This window comes from Culex pipiens, chromosome 1, assembly GCF_016801865.2.
Source record: "Culex pipiens pallens isolate TS chromosome 1, TS_CPP_V2, whole genome shotgun sequence".
In the NCBI taxonomy this organism is placed as follows: Eukaryota; Metazoa; Arthropoda; class Insecta; order Diptera; family Culicidae; genus Culex; species Culex pipiens.
This window is the reverse complement of record NC_068937.1, coordinates 6,313,284-6,331,084: the sequence shown is the minus strand read 5'-3', so window position 1 is coordinate 6,331,084 and position 17,801 is coordinate 6,313,284. Positions and strand designations below refer to the sequence as shown.

At 38.2% G+C, this 17,801-nt stretch overlaps 4 protein-coding genes across 8 annotated transcripts in view; all 4 read right to left on the bottom strand.

The window, feature by feature from the left end:
- Nucleotides 1-17,801, bottom strand: part of LOC120422065 (tRNA dimethylallyltransferase) — a 246,745-nt gene that overhangs the window by 50,120 nt on the left and 178,824 nt on the right. For all 5 annotated transcript variants that reach the window (XM_052706665.1, XM_052706666.1, XM_052706667.1 and 2 more), the window contains exon 4: nt 6,299-6,437. In XM_052706665.1, the coding sequence (XP_052562625.1) occupies nt 6,299-6,437 (139 nt within the window). The remainder of the gene's footprint in view (nt 1-6,298; nt 6,438-17,801) is intronic.
- Nucleotides 6,472-7,555, bottom strand: LOC120422067 (general odorant-binding protein 45-like). Its single transcript, XM_039585411.2, has one exon. The coding sequence runs from the start codon at nt 7,546-7,548 to the stop codon at nt 6,556-6,558; it is 993 nt and encodes a 330-aa protein (XP_039441345.1). The 5' UTR covers nt 7,549-7,555; the 3' UTR covers nt 6,472-6,555.
- On the bottom strand, nt 7,619-8,774 carry LOC120422066 (general odorant-binding protein 45-like). The gene has a single exon (XM_039585410.2). It carries the CDS (start codon nt 8,753-8,755, stop codon nt 7,754-7,756), a length of 1,002 nt encoding a protein of 333 aa, XP_039441344.1. The 5' UTR covers nt 8,756-8,774; the 3' UTR covers nt 7,619-7,753.
- Nucleotides 8,973-9,940, bottom strand: LOC120422069 (general odorant-binding protein 45-like). The gene has a single exon (XM_039585412.2). It carries the CDS (start codon nt 9,914-9,916, stop codon nt 8,975-8,977), a length of 942 nt encoding a protein of 313 aa, XP_039441346.1. The 5' UTR covers nt 9,917-9,940; the 3' UTR covers nt 8,973-8,974.

Genomic DNA, 17,801 nt, shown 5'->3' with positions numbered 1-17,801 from the left:
CAGATTTCATTGATTTTTAAAAGAAAATATATTAGGGTAATTCTCTAACAACTCATGCTTTTTTTTCGTAATATCGCGATAACTCGTGATTTTTATAAGCAAACACCTTATGTTGAAACATCAAAAATTTTCGTAATTGTCTGTTCTGCAATTGTTTACACTCATTGTTACACTCTAAAAAGTAACCCTGCAAAGTTAGAAAAAATCACAAAATTTTAAAATGAAAAACTTTGTTCTAAATGAAAAAATGACCCTAGATTCGAAAAGTTCATTAAATTTCCTATAAAATGACATGTTCCAAAAACTTTTACAGTCTAGCAAACGGAAAATGGCAGAGTTTTCAAAACTTTAATAGTGTTTTTTTCGATGAAAAATACGTTTTTTTCGGAATTCTGAGTACGCCATAAAATCGGGCGTCTAATTTTACATAAAAGTCTCCAAATTTCTATCTCATCACCGTTTCAGGCTGCAAATTATTGAAAAACACCTCTTTATTCGCATGTTCAAAAATGGAAGGGGTCGTCACAGTTTCACGCAAATCGAAGAGGGGTCGGGGCAACTGCTGTTGGCGGAGAATTACCCATTAGAAATATGAAACACACAAATGACCTAACCCGAGCAGGGGTAAATAACACGGGAATACCAAATATTGGTATTACTTGGGCAAATAACAGCAACCAAAATGTGCCCTTGGTTGCCCAGTAATAGATGGTAAAATACCATGAAATCATACCAAAATCTTGTATGTGTAAGGGCACAACAATACCAAACCATGTTATTCCAAGGGTAAAATAATACCTCAAAATAAAACCATTTCAATTCCAAGTTGAGGTCTTCTGGATTTTTGAACATTGCTTGAATACCAAAACTTGGTATTGCCATGGTTTTATTTTTAGGTATTCCCGCACCCTTGGAAAATCATATTTTGGTATTTCTGTGGTCTTTCACATACATGATTTTGGTATGATTTCATGGTATTTTACCATCTATTACTGGGCAACCAAGAGCACATTATGATCGCTGGTATTTGAACAAGTAATACCAAAATTTGGTATTTTCATACCATTTTTAGTGCAGCAGTTGCAGTTAGTGAAAAAACGGAAATTATTCATATGCAACAGCCAAATCTACTCACCTGATGATTCCATGTTGTTATTAGTGATATTCTTCACCACACCGAATGCTATGTCATTGATGAACGGCCTGTGCTTGAAGTTCTTGAAGCTTCTGAAAAATAACAAGATTGAAAAATAAGTATTATTAAAATGAAACTGAATTGAAATTCACCAAAATTCATTAATCTGTCGATTGACTCGTTTTTCAAAGTATTTGGTTATCCCGACTTAGAGATATTTCAACGTTTTTGAAAAAAATATTAGTGGGTATAATACACTAATTTTTAAAATCATCTTTAACATTTTTGGGTTTCAAGTCATTTTAGCGCAAAATTAATTAACCCGTAAATTTTTTTTAACAAATTTCCCATAGTTTCAGAGAAAATTGATGAAACCTTTCAATATTCAAATAATACCAAAATGTGCCATCCTGACTTAGAAAATTTTCCACAATTTCAAGTCATTTCTGTAGGGGGTATATCAAAAATGTTTAAAATCAAGTTTGAAATTTCCGGTTTTGAATGAAAGCATTCGCTTTGAGACATCATTTTAGCGCAAAATTAATTATTTTGTCAAAATTGGTCAAAATTTTCCCATAGTTTCAGAGGAATTTGATAAAACACTTAAATACCAAAATAATACCAAAATGTGGTGTTCGATCATTGACAAATTCTGCAATTTTACAATATCAAAACAATACCTTAAATTGGTATGATACCACATTTTGCTCTTGCATAATCCTTAAGACAAATTTTAAAGGGTCCAGGAATACCAAAATTTGGTATTGATACCAGAGAAAGGTATTATTACGCATTTCCCTTGTTATTTACCCATGCTCGGGAAATGGTTACACAGCTGTAAAAAGAAACTTTTGGATTCCCTGAAACAACGATTTTTTTTTAAATTTAAACTGTATGTTTAGACGTCCCTACAAATCATAATATTATTCTGGCAGCTGTTCAAACAGAAATGCTATCAAAATATTCAAAAATTGATGTTTTTTTTTAATTTTTCTGTTCATATTTTTTAAACTTTTTTACACTGTTCTTTTGACAGTGTTGCTAGTTTGTTATCAAGAATTGTTTTATTGTCAAAAATTATAACAAAAATTGACTTAAATTTAGAACAAAAAGGGCTAAAACCGGTGGAAGTCATGACCATGCCTGAGCAAAACATATTATTTTCGCGACACAAATAATTGATGGTTTCAAAAATTAATAATATTACAGTCCAGACTAGACTATCCGAAACTCGATTTTTTAAAGGTTTCTTTGAAACTTCAGATATTCAAATAATAGGTAAACAACAATTTTCGTGTTTTTTTATTTTATCACTTTTCACATCAAATTAGTAAAATTTATGTGGTTGATACATTATCACCGCCATTTTTTAAACGCTCTATCCCATTTTTTGAGTCAAATTTAAGCCCAACGCTAAAATAAAATCCCGATTCGATATCCGAGTATTCGATCATCCGAACTGGAATTTCGGATTTGCCAAAAATCTTTTCAAAAATCAAGGTTGGGAAATTGCCTTGGTCTAGGTCATGATGCCAACATTTTGAAAAATGTATTTATTTTCAGGGTCAACTCTGGCTGTATTCGAACTTGAAAAACGTCAAATTAAAAAAAAGGTCGATCAACAAGGTCGAAAGACAAAAGGTCGAATTTAAAAAAGGCAAATTTTTTTACTTACAAAAATGAACTTGTACAGCCAATATTTTAGGAAAATCGTTTAATCTGAATTTTTAATAAAATAAGGGACTCGTACGCTTTGTAACACTCCGGGATTATTTTTCGCGAATCCATACATCTAAATATCATGCATGAAAAAAATATTCAGAAAATAATAAATTCAAAACTCACATTTCAAATGGATTGCAAAATTCAATAGCAAGCATTTCTGAAATGTTAGTCTTGTTTTTTTTTTTATTTTTTTTAAAAGAGAATGAAAAGTTTCACAAATGTTTCATTTATTGTCATAGAAAATCCAACCATTATTTTCAGAAATATCGGCATTTGAATATTGAGTGCTTTTTGGGTGAAACCTACAATATTTTTTTTTTGTGTTAGAGGGGCTATTTCTCATGAACGAAATTACCAATCTTGAATGTTTCTTAGAAGATTTTATAAGAATTTTTGTTAGATTTCCGACTAAATACTTTCAGAAATTTATGGTTTTTTAATGAGCTCTCTACGCAAATCGGCCTATTTCGACCATCTCTATTTTTTGTATTTTTTTTATTTGGCTCAAACTTTGTGGGGGCCTTTCCTATGACCAAAGAAGCTATTTTGTGTCATTGGTTCACCCATACAATCAAGAACTAACATTTCAAAAGAACGTAATTTTGAAGTTTTGCCCTTTTAAAATGTTAGACTTGATAAAAAAAATCAAAATATTGTTTTCGAAAAGATCGGAAAATTTCACGAATGTTTCATGTTTTAACATTGAAAATCGTACAATTAGTTACTGAGGGGTAAGACTTACAAAACTTCAATTTTCATGTTTCTTTTTCTTTAAGCAGCTGTATCTCAGCAACCAGAGGACCAATCTTCAATATCTCTTAGACAATTTCAAAGCAAATTTTCTGAACTCTTAACAAAATCACTGTTTTAAAAAAACGAAAAACTTCAAATATTTCGTTAAAATCAAACTTTCGGTGGCTATATCTTGAAAACGGAGACCTTTATCAAAAAATCTGTCAAGGTACTTTTCCATTGCAAATTCAATTTTACATAAAAGATTGAGGTGAATTTTTTTTTGGTATAAAATATCGGTTTTTTCCAAAAATCTATATTTTTTCAAAAATTCATAACTCGGCGACAGATTTGTTGACCATACTTCTCCATAGATCAAAAGTTGCGGGGTTTTGTCCCCTAAAACATATAAAAAAATCTCAAAAATAAAAAAAATACATATTTTGGGAAATTGAGTTTTTGTGAATAAAATGATAATAAAAAAATGGCAAAAAAATCATGTACCTATTTTTTCTCAATAGTCCTCAACAATACCTACAACTTTGCCGAAGACATCAAATCGATCAGAAAATTCAATCACAAGTTACAGCTGTTTAAATATTTACGTACCATTTTTGTATGGACAGCTGCCAAAATTGTATGGAGACTTGAATGGGTGAACCAATGACACAAAATAGCTTCTTTGGTCATAGGGAAGGCCCCCACAAAGTTTTAGCCACATTAAACAATACAAATAAAATCCATTTTAGGGTATTGGTAGAAGGTTGCTCAAATGAAAAATTGATTATTTTTTTCCAAAATCTAACTAAAATTGGATATAACTTTATATTGTGCACTTAAAATTGTTTAGTACTCTTTCTTGAAAGTTATAATTATTTTTTTTAATTATTTTAATCGTGTTTATTTTTTACTTGTAAATCGATTTTTTTTTAAATATTTTTTCTTCAAAAAATTGATTTCTCGGCGAATTATTCCCCTCCAAACTTGTTTATGGCTCAAAAGACGCCCTTTTTGGTCTCCAAAACATAAAACAAAAATACTAAAATCTCTTTAAAAATAAAAAAATACCGGTTTTGGTAATTCAACTTTGCGTGATAAAAAGTTAACAAACCTTATTTTTCAGGTGCAACTTTTTTGTTCTGAATGGTCCTAACCAATACATACAACTATTCCCAAGACAGAAGAATATTTACATACCAATTGTTGTATGGTTAGCTGCCAAAATTGTATTAAAACTTGTATAGGCAAACTAATTAGCCGAAATGGCTTCTTTGGTCATGGGGAAGCCCTCTTGAAGCCCTCTGCAAATTTAGTTGAGTTTGTTTTTTTTTGCAAATTTAATGTTATTCAAATAAAAATAAAATACGGATGCATTCAATTTCCAGTTTTCGTGGAGAATTGCTGAAAAGTGATATTTGAAACACTTTCGATTTTTTTTAGTGCAACTGGTTGTCCAATTTCAATCTTAATTAAATTTTACTGTTTTAACCTGGAAAAAAACTGAAAAAATAGACATTCAAGAAAATTTTATTGAATCATTTTGACGATTTCTTTAAAATTAGACCATTTCCAAATGCCAATCCCCTTACAATATTGCAAACTCAGCTCTCAGTGCACTGCCACACTCCCGGGTCGGTTCGTGGGTTGCTTGGATCTGTGCATATATGGGATATTACAGCGGTTCCAACGTCCAACGTTAGCTTTCACGTACGCTCCGCTGCTGCTCCGCGACTTATGGCGAGATTAATTTCACTTTTATTAGCCCGGAAAACCCACACTCAACAAGCGGTCCCGTTTTTGTTGGTCGCGTGACTAAATTAGGTTTGTGTGAAGAGGTATGACGAACTTTCAAATCGCAATGCACGCGTGTTTGTTACGCAAATTTTTCTCCGTGCGGTGCCAATTATTTCCATCGGAATAATCGAAAAATATGCATTTCACGCCTGGTCGCCCGCAATGGGATCACCTGAGAAACGGCGAAATGTCACTCGCCTGACTCCTTTCACTCAAACGCTGGCGCAAAAGTGGTCCAGCCGGATTGATAACGCGACTCGGACGTGGACAGACCAACAAAAAAAAAATGCCCGCGGGACTCGACATTCGGCTGGCAACAATCTCGTTTCTCGATGTTTGTGTTTTTTTTGTTTTGTTATCAAATTTCACACCCGACACGCCCGAAAACTGGACCTTACTGGTTCACCTTGTTATGCAAAACCTTGCGCACAAGAAAAAGTTGCTTTGTTTTTGTTTTGAAATTGAGGTAGCGATTTATTGGCGTGCATCAATCAGCTGTCAAAAAAAAGCGGTGCACGCTCGTGCAGTTTCTTCAACTGCAGCCAAAATGTCAAACTGACAAAAAACGACTTGACGCGGTAAAAGTTGTCCTTCCCCGGGGAGAAAGATGTCGTCCAGAGGAGGGTAGTCAAATCGAAGCAGGCCGAGGGCGGCCCCCATTTGAAAACAACTTTCAAAATGTTTTCTTTCGCCAAACCTGTCACGGAGTGCTTCGATTGTGACGCTTTTTTTTCTTCGCAAAACCAGTTTGCCCAAACGACCTGGAATGATTCTGGATTGAGATGGCCCCGGAAGGTTGACATTTCAATCTGCGCCATAAATGTCACAACAAACGCTAATTGACTTTCTTCCACTCGATTTTATCGACTCCGCCCGGTGGTGGGTCCTCAAACTAGTTTTGTCGGAACTTACCTGCTCGCAGCGCAGCCAGAAGATGACCACGTTACGGTACCGCAGCGGACCGCCCAGCCGGCTTCCGCCGGCTTGGCCGCGCTGCTCCGCCAAGATCCGGCTCAGCGGTTGACCGTCCTGCCGCAGCACCTCGAGCGCCCTGGAAGAAACGAAGATGGAAAGTAGAAAACATTTAATTGTTGTTGAACTGTCAAAAATTGGGCTGCGTTCGGAAGAAAAACTGGCAGTGTTTGTTTTTAAACTGGTTTATTGACAAACTAGCGAATGGCATCAATTTTATCCTTCAGCGGGGGCTTTTCCAGCGCTGCGATCGCCCGGGCAAAACCTCGAGGATCGACCAGCAAGTTCAGAAGTGCTTTCTGGAGGGGCGCATTCAGCGAGTACGGAACGCCGATGAGCAGTGGTGCCAGCGGCTTCAACACCGCGTCCAACACCTTGAGCCCGCGCATGGTCCCGAGAACGCCATCTACGAGCGTTCCCACCAACGGCAGGACCGTCTGAGGGATGATCAGTGTGTCCGGACCGCTTCCGGGTGGGAAGCATTGGGTCACGATCCGGGTGGCCAGCGTGGCGTTGTCCAGACACTGACCGCGAAGCCAGTCAACGCAGGATTGGGCATTCTGCGCGAAGACCTTCTGTTCGACGTCGTAACCACCGTACTGAACGTACATCCGGTCCAGATCCGGCCCGAACTCGTCACTGTACAGACCTTGTCGGATCACGACGCACCGCATCAGGCTGCGTGCTTTCTCCGAAAGGTCGAATCGTGTCAACCCGTACAGCATCAGTTCCAAGCTTTCGACCTGCAACAACTTCGCACAATCTTCGATCGTGCTCCGGATCAGAATATCCGACATGGGCGCGAGTTGCGGAGTTCCGGCCGAATTGCCGTACTGCTCCCGGTAGCACTGGTACACGACCCGTCCCTGACAGCAGACGTCGGTTGCGCCCTGCATGGCTGCGTCCACGCACAGCTGCGTACGGTTGATGTAGTCCGCGTCGGTGGGATCCGGCCGGAAGTGCCGCCCGTACGGGATGCTGCCGAGCCCGCGACAGTCCGTCCACGACCGGAGCAGGATCTGTTCGCAGCGCGGTTCGCAGGGTGCCTCCTCGGTGGGAGCGGCTCGCAGGTACTGTTTACATTCGAGCTCCGCTTGCTGAAGCGATTTCAGCACGATTTTGTGATCCGGAGAGGTTCCGGCGGAACAGCCGACGCAGAAGATGAGCAGGAATGTTTGAAGCAGTTCCATTGTTAAGACTGGAACGCCTGCGGCGCAGGACACCTATTTAACCAAAAAATGTCGAGTAGATTTTCGGGGGTTGGACGTGCCACGCACGTAAACAAAGATGGCTGCGGAAGGAAACAAAGGCGGCGGTGCTCACGCATGGACGATAACGTTTCAACGCCTGCTGTTAACAGGCTTTTATTCAAATTCAAATCAACCAAGTGAAATCTTATCCTAAAGCAGCAATTTTAGGATCCAGAGGTCCCTTCTCCAGCGCAGCGATAGCTGCGGCAAGCGCGTGCGGGTCGTCCACCAGATCCAGCAGGTTCTTCTGGAGGCCTGGATTCAGCGAGTACGGCAGACCGATGAGCAGTGGTGCCAGCGGTTTCAGCAGCGAATCCAAAATCTTCAACCCACGCACGGTTCCGAGGACGCCTCCAACCAGAGATCCCACCGTTGGAAGAACCGTTCCGATCAGGGGGATCGTTCCGGGACCGACTCCGGGTGGGAAGCAGTAATTCGTGATACGGGTAGCCAACGTAGCATTGTCCAGACACTGCGAGCGCAAGCTCTCAATGCAGTACTCAGCATTCTCACGGAAGACCTGCTCGTCGATGTCGTAGCCGCCACACTGCACGAACATCCGGTCCAGATCCGGACCGTGCTCGTCGCTGTACAGACCCTGCCGGATCACGATGCAACGCAGCAGGCTGCGCGACTTGGCAGACATGTCAAAGTGGGTCAGCCCGTAGAGCATCAGTTCCAGATCGTCGATCTGGAGCAACCTTGCGCAGTCCTCAATGGTACTCCGCACCAGAATATCCGACATGGGCGCGAGCTGCGGAACCCGGACCGGATTGCCGTACTGATCGCGGTAGCACTGGAACGCGATCCGGCCCTGGCAGCAGACATCGTGGCCGGGAACGCCCGCCAGGGCCGAGTCCAGGCAGTGCTGCGTTCGGTTTATAAAGTCCGAATCGGTGGGATCCGGCTGGAAGTGCCGCCCGTACGGGATGCTGCCGAGGCCGTTGCAGTCGGTCCAGGTTCGGAGCAGAATCTCCTCGCAGCGGGGCTCGCAAGGCGCTTCTTCGCTGGAAGGTACCCGCAGGATTTGCTTGCACTCGTACTCCGCTTGCTGTAGCGTTTTCAGGACGATCTTGTGATCCGGAGAGGCTCCGGCGGACAAGCCGACCAGGAGGAGGACAACTAGGAAGCCTTGGAGAAGCTCCATGATGAGGACTGCAGAACCTGTGACACAGGACACCAATTTATAGCTGTAAAGTGTCGAATTGTTCCGTGCTGATTCCGGGTCGCGTACGTGCTTACGCACGTCAACACAGATTTGGCTGCGGAAGTAAACAAAGTTGGCGGTGCGCACGCAACTAGCGATAAAAAGTCAACGCCTACTTGAGTAACAACAAAAGCTTTATTCTGAGTATATTTAACCGAATCAGGGGATGAGTGACTCGACTTGAAGGTCGAGCAGGTTATTGTGAATTTCAGGGTTCAGAGCGTAATGTGGCCCGGCTAGGACTGGAACCAACGGTTTCAGCAACGGATCGAGATTTCTTAGGGTGCGGACTAGATCGTGGACGGAACCTATCAGGGAACTCACTACCGGAAAGACAGTGTTGACCAGCGCGACCGTTCCAGGGCCGGATCCAGGTGGGAAGCAGTTATTTACGATCCGGGTGGCCAACGTGCTGTTGTCGTGACATTCACGACGTAGATATTCGACGCACTCGCGAGCGTTCTCCCTAAAACTGTTCTCGTCAATCTCTTCCCCACCGCCCTGCACGTACATCCGGTCCACATTCGGCCCCTCGACGTCCCCGTACAGTCCCTGCCGGATCACGATGCAGCGCAGTAGGCGGTGCGACCGGTCGTTCACGTCAAAGCGCGTCAGCGCGTACAGCGTCAGCTCAAGGTCGTTGATTTGGAGAAGGCGGGCGCAGTCTTCGACGGTACTCCGCACGAGGATGTCCGGCATCGGTGCCAGCTGCGGCACGTGCCGCGGGTTTCCGTACTGATCGCGGTAGCACTGCCACGCGAGCGAACTTTGACAGCAGACCTCCTCCTCGAGCACGTCTTCCAGGGCCGCGTCCAGGCAGAGCTGGGTGCGGTTCAGGAAGTCCCCATCGGCCTGGTCTGGGTGGAAGTGGCGGCCGAAGGGGACGCTGCGAAAGCCGTGACAGTCGGTCCACGCTCGGAGCAGGATCTGCTCGCAGCGGGGTTCGCAGTCGCCTTCGGCGTCCGCCGGTATCCGGAGGTATTGTTTACACTCGAATTCCACCTCCTGGAGGGACTTGAGGACGACCTTGTGGTTTGGGAACTCGCCCGAAACGGCGAGGGTGAAAGTGATGAGAAAGGCTAGCTTGGACGGGAGTTTCATCTTGGTTGAGGCGTTGAGGGGAAAGAAACGTTCTCATTTATATCCAGCGGAGCGCGATAGTAGGCCGTGGGTCTTAGGCACGTACGTCAAAGTTTGGCGGTCTAACTACACGGAGAAATAACTGTTCCGAATTTCGTGAACATATGTTCATGTTTTCACTTAGATTTAGTCATGAACATGTTCATGGTGAAAAGTTCACACCAAGCATATATAAATATAAAAATAATTTTTGAATGTTGTTATCATGAAACATGATCGTATTGTAATAATGCCTTCAGTTTTTTTTTTAATTTTTATGTTCAAAGCATTTTAAGGTTTTTTTTAGATTTTAAGATTTGTTTTATTTTTTTTAATTATAAAATTTCTGTTTTTAAATTTTTATATTTATGTATTTATATTTTTTATATAATATGCTGATTTTTGGATTTTTATGTTTAAAGATTTCTAGATTTTTGGAATTTTAATTACTTAGATTTCGATAATTTTTGATTTTTATATTTTCTGTGATATTTTGATTCTTAGAATTTTTAATAGATTTCCAGAAAAATTTAACGTTTAAATTTTTAGATATCTAAGTAAAACAATTTTTTTTTGGATTTAGATAGTCTTTTGTTCCCATTTTTTTATTTTAATGGTTTTTGTTTTTAAGAATTCTATGTTTTGGGATTTTTAGATCGCTGTATTCTTTTATAGGATTTTAAGATTTGTAGAATTGTTGGATTTTAAGAAACTAAGATTCTTAAATTTGTAGTTTTGCGGATTTAGAAATTTTCGACATTTAGATTTTGTGATTTTGAGATTTCAAATGTTGTAGGCTTCCAAGATTTTAGAGTTTTATAAGTGAAATTTTTAAGATTTCTATAAATATTTTTTTTTTATTTTAAAAGATGTTGAAAATGTTTAATATCTTAGATTTCAAGATGTCTAGATTTTTAGTCTTAAATGATGTTTATTTTTTATTGGAAGGCTTAAGGCTTAGATCTCTGATTTTATAGATCTTTGCATTTTCATAGAGGATTTCTTAAGGCTTTGTAGAAATTTTGGAATGATTATTTTATTTTAAGATGTTAAAATTTGCAGATTTTAAGATTCTTATGTTTTTAATTAAGATTTTTTAGATTTTTAATATTTTCTAGATTTTTAGATTTTTAGATTTTCAGTATTTAAGACTTTTAGATTTTTGGATTTTTAGATTTTTAGATTTTTAGATTCTTAGATTTTTAGATTTTTAGATTTTTAAATATTTATATTTTTAGATTTTTAGATTTTTAGATTTTTAGATTTTTAGATTTTTAGATTTTTAGATTTTTAGATTTTTAGATTTTTAGATTTTAAGATTTTTAGATTGTTAGATTTTTAGATTTTTAGATCTTAGGATTTTTAGATTTTTAGATTTTTAGATTTTTAGATTTTTAGATTTTTAGATTTTTAGATGTTTAGATTTTTAGATCTTTGGATTTTTTGATTTTTAGATTTTTAGAGTTTTAGATTTTTAGATTTTTAGATTTTTAGATTTTTAGATTTTTAGATTTTTAAATTTTTAGATTTTTAGATTTTCAGATTTTTATTTTTTAGATTTATAAGATTTATAAGATTTTTAGATTTTTAGATTTTTAGATTTTTAGATTTTTAGATTTTTAGATTTTTACATTTTTACATTTTTAGATTTATAAGATTTTTAGATTTTTAGATTTTTACATTTTTAGATTTATAAGATTTTTAGATTTTTAGATTTTTAGATTTTTAGATTTTTATATTTTTAGATTTTTAGATTTATACATTTTTAGATTTTTAGATTTTTAGATTTTTAGATTTTTAGATTTTTAGATTTTTAGATTTTTAGATTTTTAGATTTTTAGAGTTTTAGATTTTTAGAGTTTTAGATTTTTAGATTTTTAGATTTTTAGATTTTTAGATTTTTAAATTTTTAGATTTTTAGATTTTCAGATTTTTATTTTTTAGATTTATAAGATTTATAAGATTTTTAGATTTTTAGATTTTTAGATTTTTAGATTTTTAGATTTTTACATTTTTACATTTTTAGATTTATAAGATTTTTAGATTTTTAGATTTTTACATTTTTAGATTTATAAGATTTTTAGATTTTTAGATTTTTAGATTTTTAGATTTTTAGATTTTTATATTTTTAGATTTTTAGATTTATACATTTTTAGATTTTTAGATTTTTAGATTTTTAGATTTTAAGATTTTAAGATTTTAAGATTTTTAGATTTTTAGATTTTTAGATTTTTAGATTTTTAGATTTTTAGATTTTTAGATTTTTACATTTTTAGATTTCTAGATTTTTAGATTTTCGGATTTTTAGATTTTTAGATATTCAAATTTTAAGATTTTTAGATTTCTACATTTTTAGTTTTTTTATTGTTCATCTGCACGTCCTCCAAATGCTCTTTACTAAAAAATAATGAAAATTGGTTAAAAAAAATAATCAAATGAGTGTCGGAGGTCGAGACGACTGTTACGACGTATTGCATGCTAACAAAAAATTCAAAGTATGTTTTCAGTTTTTTAATTTTTTTAATCAAAACCCTTTTTTTGGGTTTCTTGGATTGTAGTTTTTTTAAGGTTTTGAGAGGTTTTTTGAGGTTTTGAAGTTTTTTTTTATTGTAACATTTAGTTTTTAGATCTCTGAATTATGTTTTGGGACTTTCAGATTGTTTAATTTTTAGATTTATTTTTAAATTTTTATATTTTATGTTTTTTAAGACTTTAAAATATTGTGATGTTTGGAATTGTTGGTCTCAAATTTTTAAAAATTCTTAGGTCTTGTTTTTTTGATATTTAGTTCACTCCATTTTTTATTTATTTGATTTTAGTCAAGGTCTAAAGGAATGTTGTAATAAAATTGAAACCGATTTTTCTCCGTGTAAGATTGGGTTCTTCCCGAAATGCATTAAACCGGAAAACAACTCGGAGGGCTACTAGATTAGTGGGAAGCTCGCCTACTACGGTGTAGGAAGCAAAATTTGTTTACGTTGCTTCTTGGTTAGCTTGTTTTTTTTTTTCATTCCAGCATAGGAATTTAAATCGCTTAAGTTGAACGAGTCGACGCTCGTTGAGTCGAGTATGCGCGTTCGTTAAGGTGAAGACCATAAACCATTTTTTTATTCATGTTTTATTATTCTCCCGTGTTCGCTTGTAAGTACACACAAACACAGATCAGCTCGCCGCACCGCACACTACGATCGATAAATTTCTGCAAACGTGGACTGCGCTCATGAATGAAACCGGTCTCGAGCGAGCCCAGGACGCAGCCAGCTTTGATTGAGAGCGACTTTTCGACTCTCGGAGAGCGGCGACTTAAACATGGCCGACGTGACGCGTTCGGTTTTGGCGGGAAAAAAGCGCGGCGTAGCAATACAGTCACCAATACAGACAAAGTCTACTGCGATGATGACGCATCGTTTAGGCCCCCACCGATCACGCGCGCGTGCGTTTGTATTGGTGGAGCTCGCGTGATTCTTATTGAGCAATAAAATTAAAATGTTAACACACAGCAACTTGCAATGAATCTGAGCGTTTTTTTTTTTCATTTCGTTCGTTTCTTTTCGCTGAATGAAATTTCGGCCGCTTTTGTGTGAATAAATTTGTACGCGCAGCGATCCCGTGAAAAGAGTTTGTGGTGGTGGGTTCAAGGTGGCCACAATGACTCGTCGTCCCGAAAAATAGGCAAGTTGAGGCGCCATTTTTTTGCGGTTCGGGACGTCGGGGGGCTCTCATTTGCGCCGTATCTCTTGGTCGCACGTTCTAAACAAAGTTTTTGGGGTGGCGAAATCGCCAACAATAATATTGTTGTTTACCACAACAAAAATTGCTCGCAGTTTAGGCGCCCACACGCAGCCTGCTTTGTTTTGATTTGACAGATCGCGCCAGCGATAAGGCGCCCGATCAGGGCCTACTTTGGGTTGGCTAATTACCAACGCAATGGGCGAAAAGCGCCACGTTCACCACGGCTGACATTTCTCTCTCTCTCTCTCTCAATCTCGAGGGTGAGAGGGGAGCTTAAGGCGACTTGGACGGACCTAGCCGGGCGTCGCCGCCCGCTCGTGTGTGAAAGGGAGAATTGAAACATGTTCAAACAGGTCTAGACACAATCGGAAACCCGTGGAATGTTGCTAAGCGAAGCACTAATAACACCAACCACCAGCGAAAGAGTAAGCAATGTCTGGGGACGCTATGCTAAAAAGGGCACCCGCTCTTGTTGGAGGAGATTGGTATTTTGGTCCCGTTTTTTATGGCTCTCCTTTTGCGCCCTGGCAGAGATGAGGTGGCACATTTGTGGACCGAACTGGTCCGGCCGGAAATTCCCTGAAATTTGCGGGATGATACATAAACGGCATTCCTGCGGTAATTAGTCACTAATTTGGTAACGGCGACTAAATTTGACGTTTTTCGGCGGAAACTAGAATTAGTTGCGGTTAGGCCCTTTGGAAATGTTTTTAGTCAACTTTTTTTTTTTAAATAAAAAAGGAATGCTGAATAGGTGTCGAAAAATATTGCATCGGACTACAATTTTTGACAACTTGAACCATTTGTTGTGAACCAGGAAGTTAAACAACTTTGGAGTTGTTTTGATTTTGACCCAAATTAACGAATTTTGAACTTGAATAAATTGGTGCTCAGGCTGGTGATTGACGAATCGACTTGAAATTGAAAATATGTTTTGATTTTTATCAAAACTATCATTTTTTCAACTTCTATGAATTTGTGCTCTGGCTGGTGAGGAGGAATGAAAATCTGCTTTAATTTTGGGCTAAATTAATGAATTTTCAACTTCTATGAATTTGTGCTCAGGCTGGTGATTGGCAAATCAACTTGAAATTGCAAATATGTAATGATTTTAATCAAAACATATCAATTTCTCAACTTCTATGAATTTGAGCTCTTGCTGGTGTTGAGTAATCGACTTGAGTTTAAAATGTATTTTGATTTTCACCCAAATCAATGAATTTTCAAATTCTTTGAATTTGTGCTAAGGCTGGTGATTGGCAAATCGACTTGAAATTGGAAATATTTTACGAATTTAATCAAAATTATCAATTTTCAACATCTTAGAATTTGTGCTCTGGCTGGTGATGAACAATCGACTTGAAATCGAAAATATATCTTGATTTATACCTAAATTACCAATTTTTCGACTTCCATGAATTTGTGCTCTGGCTGGTGAAGAGCAATCGACCTGAAATTAAAAATATATCTTGATTTGGACCTAAATTATAGGTTTTTCAACTTCATCGAATTTGTGCTCTTGCTGGTGTTGAGTAATCGAATTGAAATTTAAAATATATTTTGATTTTGACCCAAATTAATGAATCTTCAAATTCTATGAATTTGTGCTAAGGCTAGTGATTGGCAAATCGACTTGAAATTGGAAATATTTTTTGGTATTAATCAAAATTATCAATTTTTCAACATCTACGAATTTGTGCTCTGGCTGGTTAAGAGCAATCGACCTGAAATTGAAAATATATCTTGATTTGGACCTTAGTTAAAGATTTTTCAACATCATCGAATTTGTGCTCATGCTGGTGAAGAGCAATCGGCTTGAAATTGATAAATTGCTTTGATTTTGAGCTTAATTAACAAATTTTCAACGTCTATGAATTTGTGCTCAGGCTGGTGATTGGCAAATCGACTTGAAATTGAAAATATGATATGATTCTGATCAAAATTATCAATTTCTCAACATCTATGAATTTGTGCTCTGGCTAGTGTTGAACAATCGACCTGAAATTGAAAATATATCTTGATTTGAACCAAAATTAAAGATTTTTCAACTTCATCGAATTTGTGGTCTTACTGGTGTTGAGTAATCGACTTAAAATTTAAAATATATTTTGATTTTGACCCAAATTAATGAATCTTCAAATTCTTTGAATTTGTGCTATGGCTGGTGATTAGCAAATTGACTTGAAATTGGAAATATTTTAAGGTTTTAATCAAAATTATCAATTTTTCAACATCTAAGAATTTGTGCTCTGGCTGGTGAAGAGCAATCGACCTGAAATTGAAGATATATGTTGATTTCGAGCGAAATAAAAGATTATCAAACTTCTCTGAATTTGTGCTCTGGTTGATAATAAGAAATTCCACAGTTCTGATCAGCAGTGTTGCCAAACATAGCTTTACGACAAAGACGCTCGCAAATTGGTCTCCCAGGCTCCCATTTGTGTCTATAAATAGAGGAGGAGATCCTGAGTGATTCGCAAGGTCGCAACATCCAAGTTCGAGGGGATGGACCCCGCGGATCGTGACTAGAACCTCCAGAATCGCTACTAGAGCGAGGGTGAATCGACACCTTTTGCGCGATTGAGCTGTTCCCCAAAACCCACCGAACCGTGTTAGCTGAGCCGACCAATTAGCTGAAATATATTTTATTGGCGATCGCAGTAGGCCTTATGTTCACTACTAGATCTAATTGACACCACCGTTTAATAACATTGGCGCGCTGGAGAACTGTCATGACTCATCACCGCTGCGCGCCGCACACTGACAGCTGTAAGTCATGGCTATGACGACACGGCGATTGCGCAAAACTTTGACCGGCCGGCTTGGATTTAAGAACTTTTCGTCGAGCGATTTCAAAGTGCGCAGTATAGAGGGAAGAAGACGAAGAAGTCGGCGAGAAGGCGGAAGAAGAACAAATAAAAAAAATGGCACCGCGGCAGGAGCAATAACCGGCAGGTCGGCGGTAGCCTTGAGAATTTTTTAGACCAAAGGCACATAATATCGCACACACGATTACACACAATTTACTGTATAGTTTTCGGCGCGATTCGCCGTGTCGCTGTTGTTGTAAACTCGCGCTACTGGTACTGGTGTGTGATTGAATAATTTGTTTGATTTTTTTACCAAACAGGTTCCCTGCCACCAAAGCGGTGTGCGTGTACGGTTTTTGGCAACACTGCTAAGCTGTCAGCTTAGAAAATCTGCACAGATTCGCTAATCGGCGGTGTCAACTGCGCAGAAATTAGATCTTCTTGTCAAAAGGAATGAGAGAAAAGGAAAACGCGCGATCATCGCATCATCGTGGCGATCAACGCGATGATTACACAGTGCGTGTGGCAACGCGACTCGTTTGACAGATCAGAGTAGGCTGTGCGTTCGCGACTTCAAAATTCCTGCACGAACCGAACCTGCTTCTGTTGACTTTAGTGCTCTCGCGCCTACTTGGATGGAATTATGAATGAAAGAGGTTCTCCAGCAGGGGAAGACCTACGCGTCGAGTTTTCCCTTTTTTGACAGCCAAACAAAGCCCAGACGGGACGGGAACGGGAAAGGGGAGCAAGATCAGCGGATTTGTGGACGCGACGCGAGTGGGTTCCATAAATCAGCTGAAATTTTTAATTACACTTTTCAAACACAGAGCGCGTCTTTGTTTGACAGTTGTAAATAAACATGTCGGGCACGTTCTGGTTTATGGGTTCACCTCCCTGCAGAGCAGCTCGAGGTGAGAACCCTTCTTTTAAGTGGAATGAATCAAGACGAATTATTAGGTTGAACTTTTTTTCCATAGCGTTACCTGGAAATGATGAACGTTAGCTGGCAACACTTAAACAAATAAAAACAAACGTTTTGATGACAAATCTTGGCTGTTAAAAAAAGTTGAAAAAAAGTTTTTCTCATTCAATTAACTCAACCTTGCGCAGATAAACCTTGAACAAACTGTCAAAAATCAATGTTTACTTAAAGTGTAGCCAAAAAGAGGGATCATCTCAACCTTGCATTGACAAATCTTGGTTTTATTGTCAAATATTGTTGTTTTGTAATTTTTAGAGATATCGATTAACAATTTTGTGGTAGACCAAAAATTTCAAATTAAATTGTTCAAAGATAAACCTAATTTAATTTTGACAGCTGTCAG

What these genes read in the sequence shown, in the direction of transcription:
- LOC120422066 (XM_039585410.2), bottom strand. Translation starts at nt 8,755, where the DNA reads ATGGAGCTTCTCCAAGGCTTCCTAGTTGTCCTCCTCCTGGTCGGCTTG.
- LOC120422069 (XM_039585412.2), bottom strand. Translation starts at nt 9,916, where the DNA reads ATGAAACTCCCGTCCAAGCTAGCCTTTCTCATCACTTTCACCCTCGCC.
- LOC120422067 (XM_039585411.2), bottom strand. Translation starts at nt 7,548, where the DNA reads ATGGAACTGCTTCAAACATTCCTGCTCATCTTCTGCGTCGGCTGTTCC.